The 27,588-nt window shown below is 54.0% G+C and overlaps 1 protein-coding gene across 5 annotated transcripts; it reads left to right on the forward strand.

Annotated features, from left to right (window-relative positions):
• The first annotated feature begins 1,536 nt into the window (after positions 1-1,536).
• Positions 1,537-26,541, forward strand: Csnk1e (casein kinase 1 epsilon). Of its 5 annotated transcripts, none has more exons than XM_075959895.1 (12): positions 2,269-2,408; positions 5,480-5,563; positions 14,128-14,238; positions 14,419-14,567; positions 17,986-18,214; positions 18,831-19,001; positions 19,491-19,639; positions 22,696-22,756; positions 23,414-23,606; positions 23,700-23,839; positions 24,566-24,629; positions 25,354-26,391. In XM_075959895.1, exons 2-11 carry the CDS (start codon positions 5,488-5,490, stop codon positions 24,580-24,582), a joined length of 1,296 nt encoding a protein of 431 aa, XP_075816010.1. In that variant the 5' UTR covers positions 2,269-2,408; positions 5,480-5,487; the 3' UTR covers positions 24,583-24,629; positions 25,354-26,391. The 5 variants fall into 5 exon arrangements, with proteins under 5 accessions (XP_075816006.1, XP_075816010.1, XP_075816005.1 ...); XM_075959893.1 differs by lacking the exons at positions 2,269-2,408; positions 22,696-22,756 and adding exons at positions 3,691-3,782; positions 4,757-4,846 and having other exon boundaries at positions 25,354-26,541; XM_075959891.1 differs by lacking the exons at positions 2,269-2,408; positions 22,696-22,756 and adding an exon at positions 1,537-1,780 and having other exon boundaries at positions 25,354-26,541.
• Positions 26,542-27,588: the final 1,047 nt, after the last annotated feature.

Below are 27,588 nucleotides of genomic sequence, written 5' to 3' on the forward strand. Positions count from 1 at the left end.
GCCTTGTGCTGTCTGACTGGGGCCCGGGCCCAGCGTTCGGGAGTGCCCAGTGGTCCCAAGGGGGTGTAAGATTAAGAGTGTGCAAATGTCCAGTTTGGAAAGAAGTGGGGAAAGCTGTTGCTCCTGAGAAACAGAACTGTGAGAAGCTAGTGTGTCCCCTGGCGAGCTGGGGCTTGTCTGCTTGCATCTGTGGGTGAGTGGAAGGTGCCAAGGGATGGCCATCAGCCTATACCGTTGGACTTGGAAGTTAAGAGGTGGGGATCTTTGAGAAGCAATGAGAGTAAACTGAAGGTAGGCTCTTGGCTGCTAGATGAGGCAGGCTCTCTGTTGGGAGCAGACTCCCTTCCTTCCCTTTCCTCTGCTAGCTTTTGCGTCACACGGCTGTCTCCCCTCAGAGCTCAGCTGCAGAGCTCTGGGGAGGACTCATAGCTTGGACTTATGGGGGTGTAGAAAGGAAGAGGATCAGGCAGCGACAACTGTGGGGGGGCAGATCCAAGAGGGAATCTAGGAGGGTCCAGCTACCCTGAACCCCTCAGCAGGTCTGGGGTGTTTGTTGGAACTAGGGGCTCTCAAGATTAGCTATGCCTGGACACCCACCAGAGGTTTCATAGTGGGAGGTGTGGGCCAGGGAGAGACTGCAGGTCCTGGAATGGAGAGCAAGTGGCAGGACTAAGGGGGAAGCTGGGGCAGTGAAGTGCAGACAGAAGCCTTGTTCCAAAGGGCGCATGATGTCCAGGAAGGGGAGGAGAGCGGCTTTAAGCAGATCTGGATGGGTTCCAGTCTCCAGACAGGCTGACCTCTGCTGTTGAGTGAGCACTAAGAAGCCTCCAATTCCCTTTCTGGAAGCCCTAGAATGAACGTCTGTTGTCCTCACTGGAGAGGAGAGGGTTAAATGAGCTAGCCGCCTCTCCTGGCGCTGGAGAGCAGGTCCACATTTGGAAACTGGGCCCAGGTTGGAAGGTTTGGGGGTGGTAAAGACAGGAGAACACTGGTGTGTGCTGGGTTCTGTTCAGTCTTGCCAGGGCCCCAGTGCCTGGGCTCTGACCACAGCAGCTGACTGCTGCCCAGACCAGCTGCCTCTGCTTAGGATTTGTGCTCAGAAGGGCCAAGGGTTTGAGAGAAGTCAGGAATGTGGCCTGTAATACAAAATCTGCCAAATGGGAATAAACTGACAAAAACGACGCCAAGAAGCACCATGCCGGCCCAAGTTCAACCCACCATCTGGCTGAGCGTCCCTGCTTGGACAAAGGTGGTACAGAGAGCCAGTGCCCAGTTTACCATCACAGATGCCTTCTGGAGGCAGCTCCTTCTCACTTTCCTCTTGGGTCAGCATCCCCTGGATCACCAGAAGACCATGGCCATCTTGCTAGACTGTGTGGGCCTGGGCACAGTATTGTGTCCTGTGAAAGGACCTGGTCTGTAGGGCTCCCAGCAATTTGGGGAGCATCTGATTAAGTCCCTCAGTCTTGGGGAGAAGATGCTGTTATTATGAAGTGACTCTCTTTCAGAGATGCATTTCCGGGATGGGAGGAGGTGGTCACACAGTTCTGTGTAAGAGAATGTAGGTGTGTCATAATTTGGAGCTTTGCGTGACCCAGTGTAAATATCATTTTAATAGCCTTGCGCTGGGACCTTTCATGGCTGTGCTGGAAGCTGGTGGGAAGCCTTCATTAACTCTCCCGTGACCTGAGGAGGATACAGTCTTTCTTCCTCATTTACTGTTAATGAAACCCAGGCCTTGTCTGGGGGAATGACATGGCTGAACGAGCACCTCTCGCATGTGAGTTCTTGGTGAGGGCAGGGGACTCAAAGGGTGAGACTACTTTGGGATCTGAGGGTCTGCCACAGTGGAGCTGAGCGTCAGAAAGAACAGAGCAAAGAAAGGGGTCTGCCCGAGTTTTCTTTGGCTACCTCCCTGGCCCTTGTCCACGCCCCTCCATGCCTAGCCCCAAAGCTTCTGGCCAGTGTTCTCCGAGCCCCCAAATCTCTTTTTTGCAGTGCCAGGCATGTTGGCTAGTCCTCCCGGGAGCCTGCAGCTTTGGCTGGAGATAGGGCAAAAAGGCTGGAGTATAGGAAATTCGAGTTTTGTGTGCCCTCTCATTCAGGGTGGCAGCGTCAGCGCGCGCTCCCGGCGGTCGCGGGCCCTTTAAATCCTCCGGGGCGGCGGCGGCGGGAGGGGGAATGACATCAGCGGGCGGGCCCGGGGCTCAATGGGAGCCGCGGGGACGCGCGCGCGGCCCGGGAGCGCGCGAGCCGGCGGCGGGGGCGGGCGGCGGGAGGCGGCGGCGGTGGAGCGCGGAGCCTGAGCCCGGCCGGGCCGAGCGCAGCGCAGCGGGCCGGGGAGAGGCTGGCGCGCCCGCGGCCCCGCGAATCCTCTGTCATCCGCCCCGGCGGGCCGCCCCGGCGCGGTGAGCATCGGGGGCCGGGGAAGCGGGGTCCCTCCGCCTCTTTGTGTTTTCTTTTTGCGCGAGCGCGGGGCGGACACGCGCGTCCGCGCTGGGCTGGGGGCGCCGCCCGTGAGGACAAAGGCGCGGCCGGGGACGCGGAGGGGACGGGCGCTTTGCAGGCCGCCGGCTGCACCGAGGGGGCCCCGGGCTGGGGCGGTGGGGGACCTGCGGCAGGGGCCTGGCCGAGGTCCCGGGGGCGCGTGGGTTCCGGGCTGGCCACGGTCCCTCCTCTGTGCCCTGGGCTCCGGGTCAGCGAGGCCGTTTGCGTGTAGGGTGGGGGCGCCAGGCGGTCCTAAGTGATGGGGTGCGTGGTCACCCAGGCCACCGGCTTTGTTTTCCTTTGTGGCGAGAAGGGAGGGGATTATTTATCGCCTGGATTCTCTTTGCAGTGTGAGAGCCTTGTGCTGCAATCCTCTGTGAAGCTGGGTGCCTGGGCTCCGACTTAGGCCAGCCCCCTCCCCCTACTTTGCCCAGAGTTTTCCCACATATTTTCTTGGCATAACCTCCCCCTGGGAAGGGGTTCTGGAGAGAGAGAAAGGGGTACAGTTCCAATGAATACTGTGTTTGGGACGGCTTTCCCAGGTTTAGGGTATTCCTTCAGTTTTTATTTTACTGGTTCATTAACCAGGGTCTCGGCCCTGGGGAAGGTGGGTGGTGTGTGTGTGGAGATGGGGGAGGACTGCTTATGTGCCCGTCTGGTTGTAGTTTGTAATTTTTCTAACCAGCTGAGAAGTCTTGACTCCTCTTGACCACCCTTTTTTTTAAAAAACTTTGTTTACCCACCCCCGCCCCATCCCTCCCGTAGGAGAGAGGGAGTGAAGAATTGGAAAGCTACTCTGATTGTCTGAAGAAGCCCCCTTTTAAGTGGAAGAGGGCTGGGACAGGCTAGACACTCTCTAGGGCTCTGGGTCTCTAGGGTAGGGAGACCCTGACGTTGGTGGGGTCCTGCAGCGTTGCTGGTTTGTAGCCCTCTCCCCATCTCTGTAGACAGCCGTGAGCAGAGAGGGGCTGGGGGGGTCATATGCGGTGTATTTATGTAAGACACCCAGACAGAGGGCACTGGTATTTATATAACCTGGCGTGGGTATTTATGTAATATAGGATGCAGTATATTTATGTTCCTTTCCTAACCTGTGGCTTTCCCGGCTGCCATGTGTGGTCTCTGAGTTGGCGTTGGTGGAAACCCGGCTCGGGGGAGGGGGGTGTTTGTGTGTACACACCCAGCCCCCCTTCTTTCCCATAGGGATCACGAGTGTGAGCCTCTGCTCCCGTCTTCCTTGGCGGGTGCACTTAGGAAAGAAGCTGGACCGCGTGTGGACCCGTGGTACCGGGCTGGTGGGTTTTCTGCACATGTGCACTACTTGCTGTTGGCAACCAGGGCAACTCAGCTGGGGCCAGGCCAGCCATGTGGGCAAAGGCCCTTGATGGACAGTTCAGAGTTTGGCTGTTACCCAGTGACAGCCACTTCCTTGTGCGCGGTATAAGGTCTGTAGTGGCTCTCTGGGAGCTAGTACTAGACTGGGGTGCCTCTCCTGGTGTGGACCTCTTGACTCTTAGGCTGATTAAGGAGCCCTAGTGAGTCTCTCCTGGCTTCCTTCCAGGCCTGGCAGCTGGGGGTAGGCTTGGCACAGGGAAGGGGTACCCCCCCATCCCCTCGAGCTAGCTAGCACAGCTACTATCTCACCTTTCAGGTTTACTTCTCAAGCCTGGAGTGAAATAAGTTCTAGGTAGGTGGCCACCAGGTAGGCTAGCCTGACCCGTTTGGTCCTAGGTGAGATTCTACCATTGGCTTGCTGCTGGGTGGTAGCAAGGCCCCTCCAGGCTTGGGTTCCCATCTGCAAAAGGAGTCTCCTTGTTTGCTCACTTTAACTCATTTGTAAACAACCGAGGCTTCAGAGACCCTTTCTCCCCATTGCATAGTTTACTCATCTCTGCCTCCCCATCTTCCAGCAGCCCAAACTGTCACCATCCTTGGGTCTTCCCTTTTCTTGGCCTGGAACTGTACCCAGACCTCTACCAGGCCAGTACAGAGGGGCCCTGCCACCAGGCCCAGTCGCTGTTATCTACAGGCTTGAGACAGCCAACTATCTCAGGAAGGAGGGAGGCTACTCAGATCAGTCCTGTGGGACAAGTGACTTCAGATCTCGCTGTACCGGGGGCCTCTCCCAGGAGACCCTCTCTCCTTGTCTTCAAGGAAGCTTGCCTGAGAACCTGCCCAGAGAGATGCGTGCAGAGAGGCCTAGAAATTGTTCCCTGCATCCTGAGTAGAACCCAGGAGGCACTATGAGGGACCATGGCCTTCCCTTTAGGAGTGGGGATCAGACCCTCTCACGTGGAGCCTACTGGAACAGGCCAGCCTAGCCCTGTGCAAGTCTAGCAGCCCAGGGGCAGGGATTGAGGTGGGTACCCTGTGACCTCAGGAGTCTCATAGTGCTCTAGGGCCCCTTCCCTTCCCTTTTTCTTCCCTTCCCTGGAGGTTGGAACTTGGTGGTGATGACTGTAGTACATTTTAGGATGGTTTGCCCCCATGGACCCTGTTCCTTCTATTTCTGGGGCACAGGGCCTCCCTGAGGTTCTTTTGTTGCCTCTGGAGTGCATGCAGATAAGGCACCTTGGAGAAGACTTTTGGCCTTTAGCCTGTTAGGGCTGGTGGAGATTCTCTGCTGAGCTCAAGACTTGGGTCTCCTGGCTCTTCCCTGTTACCCCCTTTGTCCTTGGTGTTGCTTCAGGTCTTTGCCCGTGGCAACCAGCTTCCCCCCGAGGACACTCATGCTGGAGGGTCCCCTTGGCCTTCTCTTCCTGGGTTTTGGCTCTGATTCCACCTTTTCTGGTCTAAGTGAAGCCTGTTCTAAACCTGCCTCAGCCGTGCCCAGGTGTGTGGGCATGAGGGCTCCCTGACACCTGGCTGACACCTGACTGCCCTTGAGCGAAGTGAAGCCAGATTGCTTCCCAGACAGTGGGTGGGAGAATGCCAGCCTCCGGTGGGGGTGCCCGAGGTCCCTTCTCTGACCTGTTTCTGCTTCTGCACCAAGGGTGAAGCATGGAGCTACGTGTGGGGAATAAGTACCGCCTGGGCCGAAAGATCGGCAGCGGGTCCTTTGGAGACATCTACTTGGGTAAGTAACTGGGCCTCTCTGCCTGTGGCCCTGGAGACAGCTCTGGGGAGGAGGAGGAGAAGGAGGGGAGAACCTGGGGTTTTGTGATCTGGGGGCAGAACTTTGCTTTGGTCATGTGGCATGGCTTGTAAACCTCCAGGGTAACCCCAGATCCAGGAGGCTCAGGTGTTCTGGGGATGCCTCTCACAGCTGGACAGGCACTATAGACCGCAATAGCAGAGGAGATATATTTAGCTGATCTCCAGCTGCAGCAGACCTGGGTCTCCACTGGGGCGTGGGAAAGCCTGACTGGATAGGCATCCTCCCCCTCGGGTCCTGACATAGATGGATAAGGCGGCTACTATCATGGACCCCTGGGGAAGCTCCCAGGAGGTACAGGCCCCTCCTCCTTCTATGTGGCTTTCTGGATTGCAGCGACACAGGGAGAGTCTTACCCCTCTGGGCCCTCCCTGTCTTCTGGATGTGCTTCCTTTTGGAAATCTGAGTTTGCCCTGATGTCTTTTTAAGCAGACTGCTGCCATCTCAGCCTCTAGGGAGGGAGAAATGAGCCCCCACCCCCCTTCAGTGTTGCTTTCCTAGCCCTGCCCTGTGCCATTTTGAGTCTTTTGTTGGCCTTCAGGGGAGAGTTTGCTTGGTAATTGCATAGATAGAGTTGGGGGTCTTGGGGGTTGCTAGAATGAGATGGAAGCCTCCTTGGTCATCTTTGGTGCTGCCCCGTGCCCTCAGGAGTAGGACTCAGCTGCCTCTTGTTTCCTGGGCAAAGATAATGGAAAAGTCAGGACACTGGGGTCACTAATAGTTCATTCTGGGGTTTCTCTTCTCCAGTGCTCAGAGTCCCTGTCCCCCTCAAGTATGAATTCTTCCATTCAGTAGGCCTCAGAAGCAATGGGCAGGGATGCACAGGCCTTCCTGGCTCGTACCCGCAGGCCCCTTTCTGGCACACTCAAGACAGCCCCAGAACTTCTGGTGGCAAAGGGGTAGAATGGCTGAGTTGTCTGCTGGAGATTGCTCAGAAAAAGTGGCTGCCGTGGCCTTGACACTGCAGCTCCACTGAGTGCAAGGGTAGAAGACAGAATGGGAGGCAGACACACCTGGATGTGCAGCTGCTCCAGGACCTCAGTGTTCCTCATCTGTGTCCCGGGGTGATCAGGCACTGTTGTGGAATACAACCTAGCGGCGGGTAGAAGAGTATGCCTGCAAACAACTTGGTGTTTCTCTGTGGGGTGTGGTGGTGTGAGCCTGAAGACCCAGCTACTCTGGAGGCTGAGGCAGGAAGATTGCTTGAACCCAGGAGATAATGGCCAAGCCTTAGCAGTGTAGGGAGGTAACTCTGGCCAAAGAATAAGTCACGTGAGATCAAGATGTTTCTGGGCCCTCTCATTCCCTTTGGGAGGAGCTGGTGTGAGCCTGTGTGTGCTCCCCGACCCTTACCCCAGTGCCCGTATGTGATCTTTCTACAGTGCATATCCAGTGAAGGCTTGAGAGAAGCAGAGAGCAAGGAAATGGGACATAGCTTGTAAAAACCTCGCTGTGGTAGGATAGGAGAGAGTAGGAGTTGGGAACTGGGCGGGCCAGGTTCCTGTTTTCAGTGATCCTTGTTTACTGTGTGACCAGGCATGAGTGTGACGACCCTGAGTGCATGCACACACACACGCACACACATGTACAGCTCTTGATACACATCAGGAGGTACCTGCTGTTAGACAATACCCTATCCTGACCCCCCTTCTGCAGAAGGTACATGGAAACTGTGGATGGAGCGGTGCGGCCCAAGGTCACTCAGAACGGCCCCGTGTCCCTGCTTCCTGTGGTCTACCTCCCTGGGAGCAGGACTTCCTGTTTATCTGTGGTGTCGCCTCTGTTACACCACCTGCCAGGCCCAGATTTACTCTTGTCTGCCTGCTCTGGAATAAATTGACCCTTGGTCTTTCCCTCTGCCAGCTGTGCACTCTGGTTCCCGGCCAGCCTTGACTTCCCCGGGGGAGATGAGATTGTGAGATAAGTAGGTAGGCTGCATGAACCCCTTGCCTGTGCTGGCCTGGGTCTTTACGCTGCTGCACACCCCTTCGGCTCTGCTGGGAACCGATGCTTTCTAAGGATCTCAGTCCTCTGGGGGCCTATGGGGAGGGGAGCTCTCCCTCTGTTCAGCTTTGACTGGGTGCACCTATGTTGGGGTGTGTGTGGTGAGCACCTCATGTCAGCACCACCCAAGAGCCCATCTTGCCTGTGTGGCAGCAGTGGTGGCCGAAAGACCTTTATGACTGGCCTTTCTGGCACCCTTTGTTCAGAGTGCTGGCCACATTCTCATCATGGTGTTGGGCCAGGGCCTGACTCCAGATGGCCTCTACAGGTGGGGCCAGGCTAGGCGTCCACATCTAGCTTTCCAGGATTGACCTCGAGGAATGAGGTCTTGGGATGAGAGCATTGTGGAGAGGTTCTGAGGTCCTCAGCCCTCCTTCTTGTCCATGTCCATCCATAGTCCCGTCCCTTTAGGGTCTAAGGTTAGCTGTGCATCCTGGGGGGCTCTCTAGATCTGTTAGAAGGTGGGGAGAGACCCCTGTGCCTCAACTCTGCAAGGGATACAGAGCAGGTGGCTATAGGGATGGCCTTTGTTTGATATTTGCTTGAGACAGCGTCTCATTGTGTGGTCCTGGCTAGCAGGCCTTGAATTCAGAAATCTGACTGCCTCTGCCTCCCTGGTGGGGGGGAGCTTAACCATGTGTCCCCCCATGCCCAGCACCCCACCTTTTGACATGGGAGTTGGAGTGGCTGCTGCTGCTGGTTCTAAGGTGGACGGGCTCTGCACACCCCTCCCCAGTCTCCCTGTCTGTGTAGGTGGCCATAGTGAGCTAAAGGGGCTGCCCACCACTCTCTGTAGCTTCTTTCTAGGTTTCTAGTCCATCTGGAGCCAACCAGGCTCACACTTTGTCTATGTCCAAGATTGTTTTGGGGACTAATCAGTTCTCCGTTTGGTGCTGTGTGGAACTGTGGGCCAGAAAGCAGGTCATCTCTTTTGGCTTCCAAGCCTTCCCCTTCACGGAGGCACCCATCCCAGCCATCTTGCCTCTGGTTGCCCTGCTGTCTGTAGCGCACTTCCACAGAAGGTGAGCAGAGCTTGAGGACAGCCTGGCTCAGTTGCTATCAGCAGCTTCAATGAACCAGTGTGCTTGGGAGCTGGAGTGGACGAAGAAGCAGAGGCCCTGGGACAGATTTGAAATCCTGGCTCTGCTCCAGCCAGTTCTGTCTGGCCTAGGCCAGTCACTTAGCCTCTCTGAACCATAGCTCAGTGGTTGGCAGGATTAAGGGAAGTCAGAGAAAAGACTGGCTGCCTCCTGATGGGAATCAGACTGCCAAAGGTAGTGGGGGAGGAAACCGAGGCCTGTGTCTGGGGTTCAGGAGGCCTGGCAGTGGGAGAGGGAACCCTCGTGTTGGTGGTGGTGGTTAGTGGGGGCAGGGTCAGAAGGCTTTGCCTAACAGCTTAGGTCCCAGTCCGTGACCTGGAAGTTGTTTGGTATATGGTCATTCAACCTTGGTGTAGGGTTTTCCTTGTGTCAAATAAAGACAACAGTAGACCCTGGCAGGGCGGTGGGTGTCAGAGTTCATCAGGGGATGAAAAGCCCCTTCCCCTGCTCCCTGTGTGTCTGCTGAATCTCCAGTGGGGGTAGGGATCATCTCTGCCCTCTGCCAGGGCATGACCACCCTGCTGTGACCTCCCAGAGCTCTCTTCCCTCCTCAAGCCCCCTTTGTCACTGGTGATTCTTAGTGAGAAGTGATTTCAGTCTCTTGGAGGGCATCTGGCAAATTCTGAAGGCATTTCTGGTTATTACAACATAGGAGAGGGGGCAGTGGTGGCATCCAGTGGGGAGAAGTCAAGGGTATTGCCAAACCCCTGACAGCACAGAGTTGTCTAACCCCGAACGTCGTTGTCGGAACTGTTGAAACTGGGACCTCTTGTCACTGTGCTGGTTGGGACCTCCCGCTGTGTGGCCAGGATCTTAGCCCCTTCAGGTCTGAGCCCTCACCCCTGTCAACCTCTGTCACTCTTTTCAGCTGCCCCTGGGCCTGCTGCACCAAATCCCTCAGCTGTCCCTACCCTAGGAGCTCACGGCCCTTTCTCTAGGGAAATGTTCCTTCACCCAGAATGCTGTGTTGTCCCTATTCCTCTGCTCCCGCTCCTGTGTGGGCAGCTCTTGCCCCCCCCCCCACCTCACCTGGTCCCATCTCTGGCTGGGGTGGGTCGTTCCTCAGCAGCCCTCACCTTGGAGTGCTTGCTGTGCGCTGGGCCTCTGCTGAGCGCCTCTGTGTCCTAGACAGCCCGGCAATCTGAGTTTGGCTGACAGTTTGCAGGAGGGGCGCCTGGGCTCAGAAGTAGATCTGCGCCATCTCTCCAGCCCCTCTGTGTTGGAAATAAGGTGGAGAGCAATCGAGGGAAACTCCCAGCACCAGCCTCTGGCTTCCCCTTAGATACACACATCAGTGCATGCACAGACACTGATGACACCAGGTGATGAGGGTGCTACTGAGGTCCCGTGGTCAGCAGGTGACAGGTTCAGGACCTGATCCAACAGCTTGACTATGGCAGACAGGCTCTTGGGATGTAGCCCAGACTGGCTTCACTCTCCCATCCTCCACTCTCAGCCTCCTAAGTGCTGGGATTACAAGTGTGCAACATCACACTCACTCACACCCACTACAGTCTCTGCTTTTTGATGCCTATGGCAAGACCACAGGACTCCAAGTCACCCTAGGTCCCTTCTAGTGCCGGAGCTTTATGGCCCCTCAGAAAACTGTGGGCTCTATGGAATGACTGCCGATGCGTCTAAGGGACTTTATGGGGAGCTTGGAGGAAAATGAAGTGCTTGAGGTCCTCGCAAGCATGAGAACCTGAGCAACAGTGACCCTTCTGTGACCCCTCTTCGTACACAGTGGTGGCGCAGGCCTTTAGTCCCAGCACCAGGAGGCAGAGGCTGAGAGGGGATTCCTGGGGCTTGCTGATTAGCCAACCTAACTGATGGGACAAGCTCCAAGTTCAGTGAGAGTCCCTGTCTCAAAGACTTACTTGCCTTTATTTTGTGTGTATGGGTGTTTTCCATGCACTCTGTTGCAGTGCTGGTGGAGGCCAGAGAGGACATCAGATCCCCTGGAACTGGAGTTAGCAATGATTGTGAGCTGCCGTGTGGGTGCTGCGAACAGAATCGGTGTCTTCCAGTACAGCAGCCAGTGAGTGCTCTTAACTGCTGAGCCATCTCTTCAGCCACTCTGTCTTCAAAAATAAGTAATGGAGGAACACTCCCAACACCAGCCTCCGGCTTCCACATAGACGAACGCATAAATGCATGCACAGACACACAAATAATAATAGTGATGATATGATTAAATTTCTAAAAGTAGTTTGCCAACCAGTCTCTAGTTGCTCCCTAGATTTAGTCATCTAATCAGTTTTTCTTTTATGTAGCTCAGAAAATCAAGTACGTATGCAAAAACTGGAATAATGTGTGCGTGAAAGGAAACCGAAGACTGCATAATGGCTGCTTTCATTTCATTGAAGGCTCAGAATAGGCAAGTCCACACGCAGAAAGTAGCTAAGTGGTCACTAGGCACCCCGGCCAGGACGTCGGCAGATCGCTAAAGGGCGTGGCATTTGAGGCTGTGTTGGATTCTTTCTCAGATTGACTGTGCAGTGGTTTGTACAACCCTGTGGACATCTAAATAGTTCCTCAGCGCTCACGACTGCGTCTCAGAGTTTACCTGTCTCATTTCAACGGAAGCACACAAGAAGTAATACACGAGAGGCTGACCGTGAAGTCCCCCCGCCCCCCACCCCGTCAGCCATTCTTGTTTTCCTTCACATGACTGCAGCCCAGCACAGATGCTTCCCTGTCTGAAAGCGCAGACTACGCGGTCTGGGCTTTGCGTGTTCGCTTCCTCTATCTTGGAGGCCTCGCTCTGTCCCTTGGAGGCCGCTTCCTCCTCTCCCCATTGTGCTCGGTTACGGATCAGCTGTTCTTTATTTAGCCAGTCCTGAAAGACGGACATGTGGGTGGTTTCCAAGCTCTTCGTTGCTGCAGACACTCGGCAGTGGACAGCTTGGCCAGGCTCTTTCCACCATACAAGGATGCTGGCTAATGGGGCCAGAGAGTCGGCTCTGCGGTTGTGTACACCCTGGCTGAGCACTGGGGAGGCAGAGGCGGGTGCATCTCTGAGTTCCTGGTCTACATAGTGAGACCCTGCCTTTCAAAAGAAAAATAATCAAGCGTACCTCTAATCCTAGCCCTCAAAAGTCATAGGCAGGCGGGCGGATCTGTGATTTCAGGACCAGCCTGGTCTACAGAGGAAGTTCCGGGACAGCCAGGGCTACACAGAGAAACCTTGTCTAGAAAAAGAGAAGAAAAAGAGTTCATACTGCTCTTGCAGAATACCTGAGTTTGGCTCTCGTTCCCAGCACTCACAGTTGGTGGCTCACAGCTGCATGTGATTCCAGCTTCAAGGAACAGTAATGCAACGCTCTGACCTGTGGGCATTGTACTCGAGTTCATATACCACCCCCCAACACACATACATATAATTTGATTTATTTTTATTTTTAATTTTTTTATTTGAGACTAGTCTCCCTATGTAGCTTTGACTGGCCTGGAACTTGCGATGTCGACCAGGATGGCCTCAACTCCCAGAGATCTTCTGCCTCATATCGAGAGTACTGGGTTGAAGGTGTGCACCACCACACCTCACCTGGCAAAAATTACAATCTTTAAGAAAATGGAATGTCAGCCAGCCTCCTAAAGTAGAGGTCACAGCTGGGCCCCGGAAAGTCACCTTCCAGCTGTGCAGGGAGGAGAGCCCCGTGGCCTGTGAGGAGAGGAATGTCATCAGGGTGGGACTTGCGGCTGCACTCTCTCCACCGATACTGTCAGTCCCCTGTCCTCCATCCCGTTTCCCCTTGGGTCTTTCCTGTCCATTAGCTGTTTGCCTGTGATAAGAATTGTGTGTTTTTCTTTCAGCCTTATGTCTGGTGCTTTGGCCAGTGTGAAGGGGTTCTGAATGTTTTGAAGGAGAGGGAACCTTTGACGTTTTTTCCCCCCTTATCTTTGTGTATGTGAGCTTGTGTGCATGGAGGTCAGAGAACAACTTTTTGAAGTAGTTCTTTCCTTCTATGTAGGTTCTGGGAATTGAACTCAGATCTTCAGGCTTGGCAGCAATCACCTTTTCCTCCTGAGCCATCTGGCCATCTCCTTGAGAACTCTCCCTCACCCCCATACACCTTTCTCTCTCTTTTAGAGAAAGTTTTAATATAGGTGTTCGTTTTATTGTCATTGTTTTGCTTCTGCATTTTAATTTGTTTTGTCTGTATGTGTGGGGCACACGAGTACTGTGGCATACGTGTGGAAGTCAGTTGTCTCCATCTGAGGCAGGGGATCACAGGTTTGGGACTAGCCTGGGTTATGTAGTGAGCTGGGTGGCCCTTTCTGCTAATAATAAATTTTCATCATTCCCAAGAGCAGCTACTGGCTCTGGCTCCCAGCCTGCTGCAGCTGCAGATCTGCTTCCGGCCCTCAGTTGGCCTTTTAACCCCCTCCTTCCCCCCTCCTGTCTTCTCCTCCACAGGCCCCTAGTAACTACAGTTCTCTCAAGTTTTACAATGATCCCTCCCTCCCTTCCAAACGTGGTCTCACTCTGTAGCCCAGGCTAGAAACCATTGTGTAGCCCAGGCTGGCCTGAAACTCCTTTGTAAACCAAGCTGACTTTGAACTCAGGAGGTTCTCTTGCTTCAGCTTCCTCGGCGTTGGGATTTTGGATGTGAGCCACCATGTCCAGGTTATCTTGTGACTTCTTGAGCCACAGCTTCTGGCTGAGAGCTAGGCCTTGGAGCATATAATTCCCTAGGTAGAGCTCTTGTTGTGCCCGTGAGAAGCTAGGAGGGGTGGGGAGAGGCAGTGATACAGACAGGACCCTCGTGCCTAGACTCAGAAGCCAGGAGAACGAGATTCGCTCTCCGTTTCTCCATCTAGCCGCGTGGCCTCAGCTGAGTCTGTTTTCTCATCTGTATAATGGGGTTGAGAACCTTAAGAGAGAAGGTGCTGGGGTTGGTTATTAAGCCTGTTCCTTATTGAGCTACCTTCTACTCGGAGTTGTTGTGGGGCATCCCTGGCCCCGACAGTCCTCACTGGGCTCTTCACCCCTCCTCTGTAACCCTTCAGCCTAGACACACCCACTGACCTGCCTAGCTCTAGGATCAGGTTCTGTTCCCTGGTGAATTACAAGCCTTTGTGTGTCATCCATCCCGTGACACCCCCACAGGTGTTGGTCTGTCTGGATGCACCTGACCTGTGTCCTCCAAGCAGGCTAGGGTGTGTCACCTCCTTCCCTTCCATATACTTCCCATACACCACTCAAGAGTACCCAGTGGTTCCCCTCCCACACCCTCCCTGGTTCCTCTGACCTGGCTTCTCAGCCTCACTGAGTATTACTGATACCCAGGCAGCCTCAGACCTGAGTCACTGACTGGGTAAGGACCACGTGGCCGCTTGAGATTGACCCTGGTCCTTTGCCTCCTCTCACACGGGCAGGTGCCAACATTGCTTCTGGTGAGGAAGTAGCCATCAAGCTCGAATGTGTGAAAACGAAGCACCCGCAGCTCCACATCGAGAGCAAGTTCTACAAGATGATGCAGGGAGGAGGTGATGCAGGGATGGGCTAGGAGATGGGGGATGGTGCAGAGGGAGAGGAGGGGAGGGAGGCTGAGGTGGGAGTGGGGGGGGGCAGTACAGATGGGAGGGTGGAAGAGGCTGGTCCTGGTGTAGAGCAGAGAGAAGACGATGCAGAGGGACCCTGGTCACGCCTCTTTTCCCTGGACACAGTGGGCATCCCGTCCATCAAATGGTGCGGGGCCGAGGGTGATTACAATGTGATGGTCATGGAGCTGCTGGGGCCCAGTCTTGAGGACCTCTTCAACTTCTGCTCTCGAAAGTTCAGCCTCAAGACGGTGCTGCTGCTGGCCGACCAGATGGTGAGTCCTCAGTCCTCCTGTTGTCCAGGTGACTCTCCCGCTGTATGAGCAGAGTGACAAGCCCCTACTCTCTGACCCATTGTGTCAGTGGCTCCTCCATGCCAGCCCCGCAGCCCACCTCTAGAGGTTGAGCCTGTTCTAGGGACCAGGGGACACAGTACCCGTTGTGGAACCCCGAGGGTGACTCGTGGACAGGTAGAGTCCAGGCTCAACTCCAAACCTGATGTATTAATTACTTCTCTGTCACTGTGATCAAACGTGTGACCAGTCCGGGTGGCAGCAATGGCGCACACCTTTAGTCCCAGCCCTCGGGAGGCCGAGGTCAGCCTGGTCTACAGAACAAGTTCCACGACAGCCCGGGCTACACAGAGAAACCCTGTCTCGAAAAACTAAACAAACAAAAACGTGTGACCCAAAACAACTTAGGGAAGAAAGAATTGATTTGGGCTTAAGGTTGCCGAGAAGGAGTCCATAGTGGTAGGGAAGGTAATGGTGGCAGGAAGACATTTCTCATGTAAACCCCAAAGCTGCTGAGTCACCCTCCTGGTGTGCCTCGCCTGCTGCCCTGTGTGATTGTCAAGCTCTGTCCCAGTGCCTCACCTGACTAAGTCCCAGGCTTCAGCCACCTGGTTTTCCCTCTGCCTGGTTATCACGGAGATTAAGTGGGGTGCTGTGCAGGGCAGGAGTGGGAGGGAGGCAGAGCAGGTGCCAGGTCCTGCAGCCCTTGATGGTGCACAGAGGAAAGCCTTGTCAAAAAAGCAAAACCAAGCCACTCTCCCTTGTCTATATGCCCACCCCTACCGTAGTTAGCTTACTATTGCAAGCTGGAGAGGGAAAGTTTTATTTGGTTTACATAGCCTGATCGAATCCCCTGAATTCAAACTGTGCGGGAACCTGGAGGCAGGAGCTGATGCAGAGGCCATGGAGGATGCTGTGTACTGGTTTGTTCCTTGTGGCTTGCTCAGCCTCCTTTCTTGTAGAACCCAGGACCACCAGCCCAGGGGTGGCACCACCCACTATGGGTTGGTCCCTCCCCCATCCATCACTAATTAAGAAAAGACCCCACATGCCTGCATACAGCCCAGTCTTACGGAAGTGTTTTCTCAGTTGAGGCTCCCTCCTCTCTGGCGACCTTAGCTTGTGTCAAGCTGGCATAAACTAGCCAGCACAGCCCCGTTCTCTGAGCACCCCTATTTCTATTAGGGCCCTGCTTAAATTTGTGTTAAAACTGCTTCTTGGTATATGTGTGTGCCCTTGTGTGTACGTGCTCGTGTATACATGGGAGTGCTTGCGTGTCAAGGGATGGGGTATAAAGTTTGACACTAGGCATCTTCTTTGGTTGCTTCTTACTTTATTTTTAAGATTTATTTTAAAAGCTGGGTCACACCTTTAATTCCAGCATTTGGGAAGCAGAGTCAGGTGGATTTCTGTTGAGGCCACCCTTCCAAAACAGCCAGGGCCACACAGAGAAACTCGGTCTCAAAAAGCAGAGGTGTCAGCTCTTCTGGAGCTAAAGGTGCAGGCTGTTGTGAGCTAACTGATACGGGTGCTAGGAACTGAACCCACATTGCCTGGAAGAGTGATATGTGCTTTTAACTGCTGAACCATCTTGCCAGCCCCATAAAACCTCTTTTTAATGAACTGACTTTGTTTCATTTAAAAAAGAAAAGAAAAAGAAAGCCAGAATCTGGGTGCAGTGGCTCGTGCCTGTTTTCCCAGCACTCGGGAGAATTACTGTAAGATCAAGGCTGGTCTTGACTGCAGTGTGAAAACCTATCTTTAAAAACAAAAAACAAAAAAAAAAACAACAACAAAACAAAACAAAAAACAATAAAATCCAAATCCAGAATTGGGGTGTAATAGCTTATGTCAGTAATGCCAGTTCTCAGGAGCCTGAGGCTGGAGGTTTGCCAGGGCTTTAGAGCCAGCCTGTGATGCATAGTAAGACTTTCTTGAACATGAACACCAGAGCTGGGGATGCAGTTCAGTGATGGAGCTCTTGTCTGGTACTCAAGAGACCCTGCCTTCAATTGACAGTGCTATTTAAAAAAAAAAAAATCTAGCTGGGTAGTAGTGGCACATGCCTTTAATCCCAGCATTGGGAAGGCAGAGGCCAGACATATTTCTGTGAGTTCTAGGCCAGCCTGGACTACAGGCAAGTTTCAGGACAGTCATGGCTGCAGTGAGAAACCCTGTGTGGAGAAAGCAAACAAAATTCACTAAAACTCACATATACATGTAAGCCCGTGCACACGTGTGCAAAGAACTATATTAACTTATATTAGCCTTGGGGCTGACAAGATGCCTCCAATGTGAAGATACTTGCTGCTGCACCTGGTAGCCTGAGTTTGATCCCTGGGGTGTGGTAGAGAGGAGAACTGACTCCCAGGTGTTCTCCACACGCATATCCTGGTATCCGTACCCACAGGTAGACAAATAAATAAGAAAACTTAGAATTTTGCCTCTCCCATGGAAGGTACAGATCTTGCTGCAGGACGAAACCCAAAACCATCCTTGAGGTCTTCAGCTGCCAAGACATGAGACCCGAGTCAGCATAACCTGCCAGAGCTATGTCACATGCCTGCTTGTTCATTTGAGCTCCTAAAAATTCTGTCTCGGGCCGGGCGGTGGTGGCGCACGCCTTTAATCCCAGCACTCGGGAGGCAGAGGCAGGAGGATCTCTGTGAGTTCGAGACCAGCCTGGTCTACAAGAGCTAGTTCCAGGACAGGCTCCAAAACCACAGAGAAACCCTGTCTCGAAAAACAAAAAAAACAACAAAAAAAAAATTCTGTCTCGCCTGGCGGTGGTGGTGCACGCCTTTAATCCCAGCACTCAGGAGGCAGAGGCAGGCGGATCTCTGTGAGTTCGAGGCTAGCCTGGTCTACAAGAGTTAGTTCCAGGACAGGCTCTAAAGCTACAGGGAAATCCTGTCTCGAAAAACTTAATATATATATATATATATATATATATATATATATATATATATATATATATATCAAAAAGGAAAGTGGGCTGTGTGTCTGCCTGACTCTTGGTGGTGTCTGGAAGCCCAGTGACAGTCGTGCCCCATCTCTCTGACCCTGCCCCCATGCCTGTTGACTAGCTTCAGGCCTGTGAGGGTCAAGCCAGGTCGGGCTCCATGGGATGGGGTTGCCTTTCTGCCCACCCCTTATATTTTTGTTGTGAGCCTAACTGAGCCATCTCTCCAGCCCTCTGCCTACCCCTTGATCTTGCTTTCTGCCTCTCAACATGTTTTGTGAGCTCCTTCAAAGTCCATTCTCATAGCTTGGGGAGGCCTGGCCACCCCTTGAAACCACACTTCATACTGAGGTTAGATCTCTCCCCCGGGCCAGAGCAAGGGGCCTTGTGTAATATGGCAACTCTGTGTGGAGTGACTGCTGTCTCCACCTCCCCCAGATCAGCCGCATCGAGTACATCCACTCCAAGAACTTCATCCACCGGGACGTGAAGCCGGATAACTTCCTCATGGGTCTGGGGAAGAAAGGCAACTTGGTCTACATCATTGACTTCGGCCTGGCCAAGAAATACCGTGATGCCCGCACCCACCAGCATATCCCCTACCGGGAAAACAAGAACCTGACTGGCACTGCCCGCTATGCCTCCATCAACACCCACCTGGGCATCGGTGAGTGGGCTGGGCGTGAGCAAGAATGCTGTGGCTGCTGGCCAGGATGAGCTTATGCTCCTACCTGGGTCGGTGACCCCAGGGGTTCTTCTGGGGAGCCTCACTGAGAAGCTCCCCACCCTGTCTGGCCCGGGTCTGGACTTGTTCCGTATGGACCCTTTCATAAGCAGATCTGTGTGTATTTTGTCTACCTTGGCAGTCCACTCGAGTGGGTGGCAATGTTTCCCCATTTGTCTCTATGAGAAACGCAAGCCCAGATGTTTAGCATGGCTGTTTAAGGGCAGGCAGCTTAATGAATTCCGGAGCTGGATTTGACCCCAGCCCTGTCTCAAGCTATAGTGTGTACAAGACAGGCCACGGAAGGGGGTGTTGGTGGGTGCCCACACACAGATGTTGAGTGAAATAGCACCCGGGCAGGAAAAACTGGCTGGAACAGACACAAGAAAGCTCTGCCTCAGGCAGTCCAGAAGAGGAGGAGAACAGGGCACCAGTTATAACAGAGCGTTCCGGAGCCAGTGGGCATGGAGGAGGGGAGGGCAGGGTACATAGTAAGAAGTGCAGCCTGACTGACCCTTGACCTCCTGACCTGTGGCCCCTGACCTCTTGGCCTGTGCAGAGCAAAGCCGTCGAGATGACCTGGAGAGCTTGGGCTACGTGCTCATGTACTTCAACCTGGGCTCCCTGCCCTGGCAGGGTCTCAAAGCAGCCACCAAACGTCAGAAGTATGAACGTATCAGTGAGAAGAAGATGTCAACGCCCATTGAGGTCCTCTGCAAAGGCTACCCCTGTGAGTATCGGCAGACATGGCATTTCCTTCTATGGGCACAACTCGGGGCGTGGTCTTACCCCTGACCTGTGTGTATGACAGTCTCTCACTAGGGTCTCTCTGCCTAGGAGCTAGCTGGGATACCTGAACCCCCACACTCCACACCCAGCTCTTACATACCCGGTGTCCCCAGCCCCATCTCTTGCCTAACCCTGAAGGTCCACTCTCAGCCTGGATGTCTGAAGAAGTAGAAATTTAGGTCATGATGGGACTGCATCCCACCAGGCTCTTGAACAGTCTTTGAGTGTAGGGCAGCTGTTGAGGTGGCGAGCTGTGCCTACTCCACAGCACCCCTGCCTCAGAGCGGGCCATGCTCTGTTCATCCTTCAGCCTGCCCCTCTTAGAGTGATGCTGCTGCAGGGTCAGTGGGTGCCTAGGACGGTGGTGGCCGCTGAGGCTCCCAGGAGAGCGAGCCTCACAGTGGCCTCCTCTGTCCCCGTGTCCTACCAGCCGAGTTCTCAACATACCTCAACTTCTGCCGCTCCCTGCGGTTTGATGACAAGCCTGACTACTCCTACCTGCGCCAGCTCTTCCGCAACCTCTTTCACCGGCAGGGCTTCTCCTACGACTACGTCTTCGACTGGAACATGCTCAAATTCGTGAGTCGCCGGCAGGCCAAGGCGGGCTTGGGGGACTGGACAGGGCACGCTCTGACTCATAAGGTCAGGGTGACCTGGTGGGGGGCGGGGCTCCCATTAGATGGGAGGTACCAGCTGGACAGTGTGGATGAACTTGCGGGGGTCCCGGAACCCCTCATCTCCAGCCTGCTTGGCCTAGACAGGGTGTGCCGCCATGGGGGGCAGGGCCCAGGGAAGGCACCACCACCCGCCAGGTGGAAAAGAACCTGGCCTGACCTTTGGTCCCTCTTGGGGACCTGTGGTTCATGGATGGTGCTGGACGGACCCCCCGCTGCCCTGATAGCTGTCTGCACTTTCCTGCTACTCTTATGCGCATCCCAAGTGGCTGCCCTTTCTGAGGCCTCCGTGGCCAGCCTGGACCCTGTCAGAGTGGCCACTTTGTTTCTGTTTATAGGACCCTGGGTCTTACTAGGTAGTTGTTCTGTCTCGCTCTTTTAAGGGTCACAGGGTGGGTTAGGGAGAAGCATTCACCAATCATGCCTCAAGCCCTGGAATCCGTGAAATTGTATGTCTTGTTTCACATCTCTTCTGGAAAAAGGGGGCTTCCTCGAGCCAGGCTCAGCCCCGAGACAGCGAAGCTCTTGCGTCACCCTGCCCCCGTCCTTGGCCTTGCGCTGGGCCCACGTACTCACCCACTTACTCGCCCACTTACTGGTAAGGACCTTCCAGAGCCTGCCTGGCCTTTCCAAGATTTGCAACTTAGCCAGCGAGCATGAGGGCCTAGCCTCAGCTGTGCTCTCTCTGTCCTCTCCAGGTGCCCGGCGCCCCTGGGCACCCAAGGACCCCCAGATAGGCCGGTGGAGGAGGTGGAGCCACTGCCTCCCCAAAGATACTGGCCTGTGGTCTGGACTCCAGGGCCCCAGTACTGACACCGCCAGGGGTATCTCGGTCCATCTCAGCCAAGCTTGAGGAAACATCCTGCGGGATGGCGGGGGTGATACTCTGTTCCAGAGAGGTGGCTGTTCAGAGGAGAGGATGTGACAGAAAAGGCCCTGCGTGGGATTCTCAGGAATGGACCGACTAGAACAAGCCGGAAGAAGAGACAATGCCGCTGTCTGGGAGGGGCTTGGTGGCACATCACAGGACCCTCGTCATTGGCCTATGTATTGATTCCAAGATCATTAAACACTTCCCTTCCCTTCGTTCTCGTTTGCCTCTCTTTTCACAGAGTGGCCCTTGGCCCGTTCCATCCAGTGTTAAGAATGAAATAGGCCTTGTGTTCTGGATACCAAGATGGGCACAGTGATTTTGGGCTCCTCTTCTCTCTGGGCCCTAGTCAGTGACCTGGGCCTGTTCTTTAAGGAAATCTCATAGGCCAAGGACCTTGGGGACAAACCTGTGGCTTTTATCTCTGGGGCTGGAGTGAAAAGTGGATAGTGGGGCTCCTTCCAGCTCAGAGCATGTTGGGAGGCAAGGTCATGGGGCTAGCGCTTCTTAACACACGGGGTTCAAAGCATTGGGTTCCAGACACGTGCTACAGAAAATTAACTGAATCCAGTTTGGGGATGGGCTCGTCCCTTCTCAGTGAAGCTTGAAGAATGGATTTTGTGTACTCTAGACCAGTGCTGCCCACTCTAGCAGCCTCTGGCCATGTAGCGCTGACTTTCTCATTCACTGAAATAATTGGAAATGGACTCTGGCTCCTCGGTCATCCACCAGATCGCTCTCAGAAGACCACAAGTGGCTGCTGCTACATCCAGCGTGGCAAATGGGAACATTTGTTATTCCAGGAGGTTCTGCGGACAGTTGTTGTGGGCCTTCCTCACAGTGCCCCTTGTGTGACTGGCCAGCTGACAGAAATCTCAAACTTGGCCAGATGTCCCCTCCCTGCCCCATTTTTGGTCCCTGATTTCTCCCTGAAGTCCTCTTGGAGGCAGACACTAGAGTTCAGAGCTGGACAGCCATTGTCTCCACCATGTGTGACCCTGTCACTGAGTGGCCAGCTCCATTACCAAGAACATCTACAGGAGACATCAGAAGCTTTAACAGCCATCAACCCAAGACCAGGCCTTCTCAGCTGCCCTGCAATAAGCAAGCCATCACCAGTACTGGACAGACAGGGCTCAACTGGACAGACAGAGAACAACAAACTGGAAGGAGCCACTTGACCTTGGAATGACCTTCCATGTGCCACCCCAGGGGACTGGAATTCCAGTGGCTTGGAGTCTCTCTGTTACAGCCAGGAGAAAACGCCACACAGCCAAGGACAGACAACTGCACAGTAGAGCCATTGTGTAGAGTCACTCGTGTGACTTTGCCTCTGACTTTGTGTTTCCTTGTGGACAAATAAAGGCCATGAAAACTCTCTGGTGCGCATTTCTTGATGCATCCATCACGTTGGGTAGACGGGAGCAGGGTGAGGGACCATATCTGGCCTGAGCCTGCTGGAGCTGCTGAGACCCCAGCCATCCACTTGGCCGCACCCTGAGGTGAACCTCTTAGCCTCCCCAACCCTCAGTTTCCATTTTAACGAGAGACTGAAGTCATTGCTGCCACAGGAGAGACTGTTGAATGCCACAGCCCCTGTTTCTCTCAGGTTGGGCTGAGTTCCGGCTGAACCAGGCAGCCAGTGTGCCTGCGGGAGGAGCTCTGGCAGTCCTAAGCCCTGGTTTCTGAGTGGAGGACTAGGAATGGCCAAGGCAGGTCTCTGAACAGTGTCCTTTTGAGGGACAGAATGGGACTCAGTGGCAGGACCTTGTTTAGCCCCAGCTTTGTACCGGCTGTGTAGTCCAGCCAGGTCACAAGGTCTCTGACCAGGTCAAGTAAGGACAAAAGATGTCAACATTTCCACTTCAGAGGGGCTCAGATGAGGAGTTAGGAGCGCTTGGCTACCCCAGTAGGTCTGAGGCATCATTCTGAATCAAGCCACCCCCTTCAGGGGTCCCTGAAGACAGCTCCTTCCCCATGGCCCAGAGCATCAGGGCTTCTTAGTCCCTGTAAAGTCATGGGTTTGCAGAGCCCAGACCCCATGGCCGTGAGCAGGCTCCCATCTCAGCCTGTAGCTCTCTCCTCCACAGATGCGGCCCCCCTCCCGCCAGCCCCCTGCCCTTCCCTGTGGACGGCCTCAGGACCAGCTAGGTAACTTGGCCAGGCACTGTTCCCACGCTGCATTGCTTTCTGGTCCTTTCTCCCTTCTTGTACTTGGGGTAGCACCTTGGAGGACAGGCCCTTGGGGGCTCAAGGCACCTTCTCTAGCTTTGCTTTTGTCCCCTGGGCTTCCAGATAACAGCATTAATGGAGTCCCTAGGTCTCCTGGCTGTGACTCCATAGTAGGAGTAGCAGATCCGGGAGCCAGGAAAAGGTGGCCTTATGATTGGGCACTGGGGACCTTGGCAGAGAACTGGCTCTGCTGTCACTGGAGTTGAGACTCTGAACCTGCCCTTTCTTCTCTGGCTGTGGTCTGTCTCTCAGCTAGTTGGGCCTCTGAATGCTTTTCCTGCTTGGTTGGGAACACAGGGAGCCCGGTTGGAAGGACCAAGTCCCCTTGGTCGTCCTGGAGATGCCAACCTGGTCAGGCTGAGCTCTCTCTGCTTCTCCTCTGGCACTTCCGTCTTCTAGGCGCTGGGTGGCTTGGTTCCTGTGCGTTGTGGTAGAGGGTAAGCACGGCCTTGGTGTATGGGAAGAAGCAAGGTGAAGGTCTCTACACCTCCTCCCTTGCTCTGTCCTGCTAGGATTCTGGGTTGCAGTGCGGCATCCTCATAGGGCTGATGCGAATCTCCTCTCACGTTCTTATAGGGTGCAGCCCGGAATCCCGAGGACGTAGACCGGGAGCGACGAGAACACGAACGGGAAGAGAGGATGGGGCAGTTGCGGGGGTCCGCGACCAGAGCCCTGCCCCCTGGCCCACCTACGGGGGCCACTGCCAACCGACTCCGAAGTGCAGCCGAGCCTGTGGCTTCCACCCCAGCCTCCCGCATCCAACAGGCTGGTCAGTAGGGGCCTCGAGTCTTGGGCTGGGCCCCAGGAGGGTTTGGGGATTGCTTATGCCCACACTGAGGGTTGGCTCCTGCCCTCCCTCCAGGCAATACTTCTCCCAGAGCAATCTCACGGGCCGACCGGGAGAGGAAGGTGAGCATGAGACTCCACAGAGGTGCACCTGCCAATGTCTCGTCTTCAGACCTCACCGGGCGGCAAGAGGTCTCCCGGATTTCAGCCTCACAGGTGAGCTACCTCTCACCAAGCTTCTCCAGGAGATAGCAGACCTAGGTATTCCCGGTGTTGGTCGGACCTTATGGTCTCTTCCCTCCCCTTACTCTCATCGCCCTACAGCTCATTGACCCTCCTTCGTTAAGCACAGTGAGAAACTGAGGCTCAGAGAAATAACTAAGCCCAGTACGCGGTAGCACTGACCATGAGGACCCAGTCTGGGTGGGCAGTGGGGGCCTCAGAAACAAGTCGTTTGCAATTCCCGCCATAAGGAAATCCTCAGTAGTTCCCATTGGCACTGATAACAACAAGGGATGTGAGAAGTGAGCCGGTCCTGTCTGGTGGCCCCACTTAATGGCCACTTTTAGACTCAGAATGTAGGGAAAGGGGCTTGGCAAAGATAGATCTACCCCTTCCTGCCTGTAGGAGATGAGCCTCTGTGGACCCAGGCCTGGGGTTGAACCAATTTGGCCTCCAGTTTGGGTGTGGCCTGCACCCAGTCACTTTGCTGCCTGTAGCGCTTAGAGCTATAAAGCCGCCCAAGCCTCTGGCAGCCTCCCATTCCCACCCTACCCCCACCTCCCCTACCTCTGACGTCATACAGTCTGCCTTTAGGTTGAGTGCTCTGCTATGATGGATGGAGCTCAAGGTGGGGAGCCATTTGGGAAATCGCTAGAGCTGGCTACTTAAGGACTTAGTTGACTTGATTCTTCCCCCTTATCTCTCGGGCCTCTCTTGAAGACAAGCGTGCCATTTGACCATCTTGGGAAATGAGGAGAGCCGCCACAGACCAGTGTTTGCTTAGGTGAGTGCTGGGGTCCCTAGCGGGAGGAAAACAAGTAGTACATGAAGTAGAAGCAGCACCGTGGACCTCCCCTTCCTGCCATCTAGGCTGTGGCTTCTTACAGACGAACTTGAATCTGTACACGCTAACACCGCTGGGAAAACCTTTCTCAGCCCTTGGTTCTTCTTTCCTCCTGGTGCCTAGGAGAGACCAGGGTATCGGCCACACGTGGGCTTCCAAGGCTTTAGCCTATTTCTGCTTTTTGGCTGTTACATAAGCTAATACAAAGCTAAAAAGGGGCCAGGATGTAGAAAGAGCCTTGGTGCTTTTATACCCAGCAAAGGCCGTCTGGCCAAGGTGAGTTGGGGTTGGACTGCCTGAGGCTTTGGAGGAAGTAGTAAAATACCCTTTAGCTTGGTTTGGGGGAAAGGGCCACAGGCTCTTCTGGTCCATATTGACTGGGCTCCCAGGCAGTAGCTCACCCTTTAAGGGACTGGCTACTGTAAACAGTTCACTCTGCAGAAATTCCCCCACAGCTAGTCTGCTCAGGCCGTGAGGTAGCTGGGATGACGGCTCATCCCACCAAGACAGAGGAGCATGGTGGTGCCCTCTTTGGGATGGTGGTGCACTGTGTGCTGGGTCCGAAACCAGACTCCGGGCTCCATGAGGGACAAGGAGGGGATCTGGTGGCTGGGTAGACTGAGGCAGCCAGGCCACTGACCTGTCGTCTCCGTAACCTTTCTAGTGTCTTCACTGCATCTTCTTAGAAACAAAATGAAACAAAGGACAGAATGAACCAACCACTCAAATGAACAGAAAGGAGAAAACAACACACAACCCAGCACAAAGTCGACAATGGATTTTGTTTCTTTGATTTATTTTTCCAATGGCAAAAAGACAAGATGTCCTATCACTGAGGATTCCTGTCCCCCTCGCCTTGCCCGCTGCTCCCAACCCAAAGGCTGCCAACACTCCAATAATGACATCGGGTCATACTCCAGCCACCTGTTCCCACCACCACCCACCACGTGCCGGGCAGCCATTGGAGGTGCCTGAAGAATTTGCATCAGGGAGTGGTTTGGCCGGTCAAAGACCCTTGAGATTTCATGAGCCTCGGATTCAAGGAGACATGCACAGCTGCAGTCCCTTGGCGGTGACAATGGCCAGCTTCGTATTGGGCTTTCCCAGAGTCCCCCTAAATATCCTGGTCCCCCTCCGTTTCCCCCTCCCATCACTTCTCTGCAGAGATCTTGAGAGGGCAGTGAGGTGGTGGGCCATGATGCCTTGTGCATGTGTGAGTGTGTGAGTGTATGTGAGTGTGTGTATGACCTGTCTTTTCCAGAGCAGCAGGTGGGCTGCCACGCCTACCTAGCCAAGTTTCTGTTCTCGTCCCCCTGAAGTCAAGGTGGGGTGGACAATGACCTCCACATCCCTCAGGGCATAGAGTCCTTGCCACCACCTTTCCCTGGATGCCAGTGCGTGGCAGCCCCATCTTCCATATCTGATCTTAGGGCAAGTTCACGGAGTCTGCTCCCAAATGGCTTCGGCTCTGACTTACCAGTTAGTCCCCTGGTCCTGACAGTCACCTGTGGTCACCCCTCTTCCCAGGCCTGACTTCTGAGTAGGACCCTGGGTCAGGGTTAAGTGTTGAATTTACCCTTCCTGGTTAACACCTGGTTTTTAACTTTATTTTATCTTTGTTTTCTCGGTGTGTGTATTTCCTAATTTATTTACCTCTTTTTCCCTTTCTTTTTTTTTAATTAAAGAGCAAAACTTTTTATTACTTTGTAATTTAAAAAACTGAAAAAAATTACTGAAGAACTTTGGGGGGAATTTTGTACTTTTTCCTGTGTAAATATTGGACTTTTTTGAGCTTTATTGTGGTTGTTAATTTGAAGTAATAAAGTAGAAAAGGACAAAGTGATGTAGGCCACCCTTTGTCCACCTCTTTGCTCGTGGGGTTTCTGCCAGGGACAGCACATCAGAGAGAAGCCATGAGCCTCAGGCGGCTGTGGCCAGGGTCATTGAGACCTGTTGTCATGTGGTACCATCCAGGGGCTTCTGAGAACTTGAGGTCCACAGTGGCACTTGGGGTCTTATTAAATGCAGCCTCTGAGCCTGCGGTGGTGGCAGTGGTGGTAGCAGTGGCGCAGACCATTAATCCTAGCATTCAGGAGGCAGGTGGGATCTCTGAGAGTTCCAGGCCAGCCCAGGCTTTATAGCGAAACCTTGAAGATAAATAAATAATTTTTTTAAAATGTGTGTGTGTATACACACACACATGGAGTAAATAAAAATCTATTTCCTCATTCTTAGGATGCATCTGGGTGTGTTGTCAGAGCACAGAGCTCAAACGTGACTTGAAATCACCCATTGTGTGGCTGCCCCATCAGTTTTAATGAGCTAGGGCTCCACCCCCCAATTTGGCTTAATTTATCTGGAGTGAAATGTTTATATATATGAAAGTCACGCTGAACAGCAACCATAATCAGAGCAAGGTGTGTGGAGACACGTGCTCGATGGGATGAGCCTGGGGTGCAGACGAGTAGACCCTGTCTCCCCAAAACAAAAGCTCAAACCCAGAGAAGTTACAACAGAGTCAGCCCTGTCTGAGCCACCCTGCTTCTCCCCAACCTTGCGTCCTCTCTGGATGTTCGAGGGAAGCGACATCGAGTCCAGAGGACCCATCAGCCACACAGCTAATTACACAGGCCAAATAAACAGCAGGAAGTTTTAGCTCAGACTGAGGGCAGCCATGCACCTGTGAGTCATTGCAGCAAACATAATAGTGGGGCTCAGAGGCATGCTGGGCAGAGGTGGAGTAGGGTGCCCAGGGATGGATTCCAGAGAGCCAGGTGACCCATTCTGTGACCCCAGACACCATCTCAGATACCTCTTGTGCAAGGTAAGGTTGATGATGTCCACTTGCAAGAACTGTCAGGACTAATTAAGAGTGCAGATGACAAGGCTAAGTTCGCAG

Source organism: Microtus pennsylvanicus, chromosome 2 (assembly GCF_037038515.1).
Source record: "Microtus pennsylvanicus isolate mMicPen1 chromosome 2, mMicPen1.hap1, whole genome shotgun sequence".
In the NCBI taxonomy this organism is placed as follows: Eukaryota; Metazoa; Chordata; class Mammalia; order Rodentia; family Cricetidae; genus Microtus; species Microtus pennsylvanicus.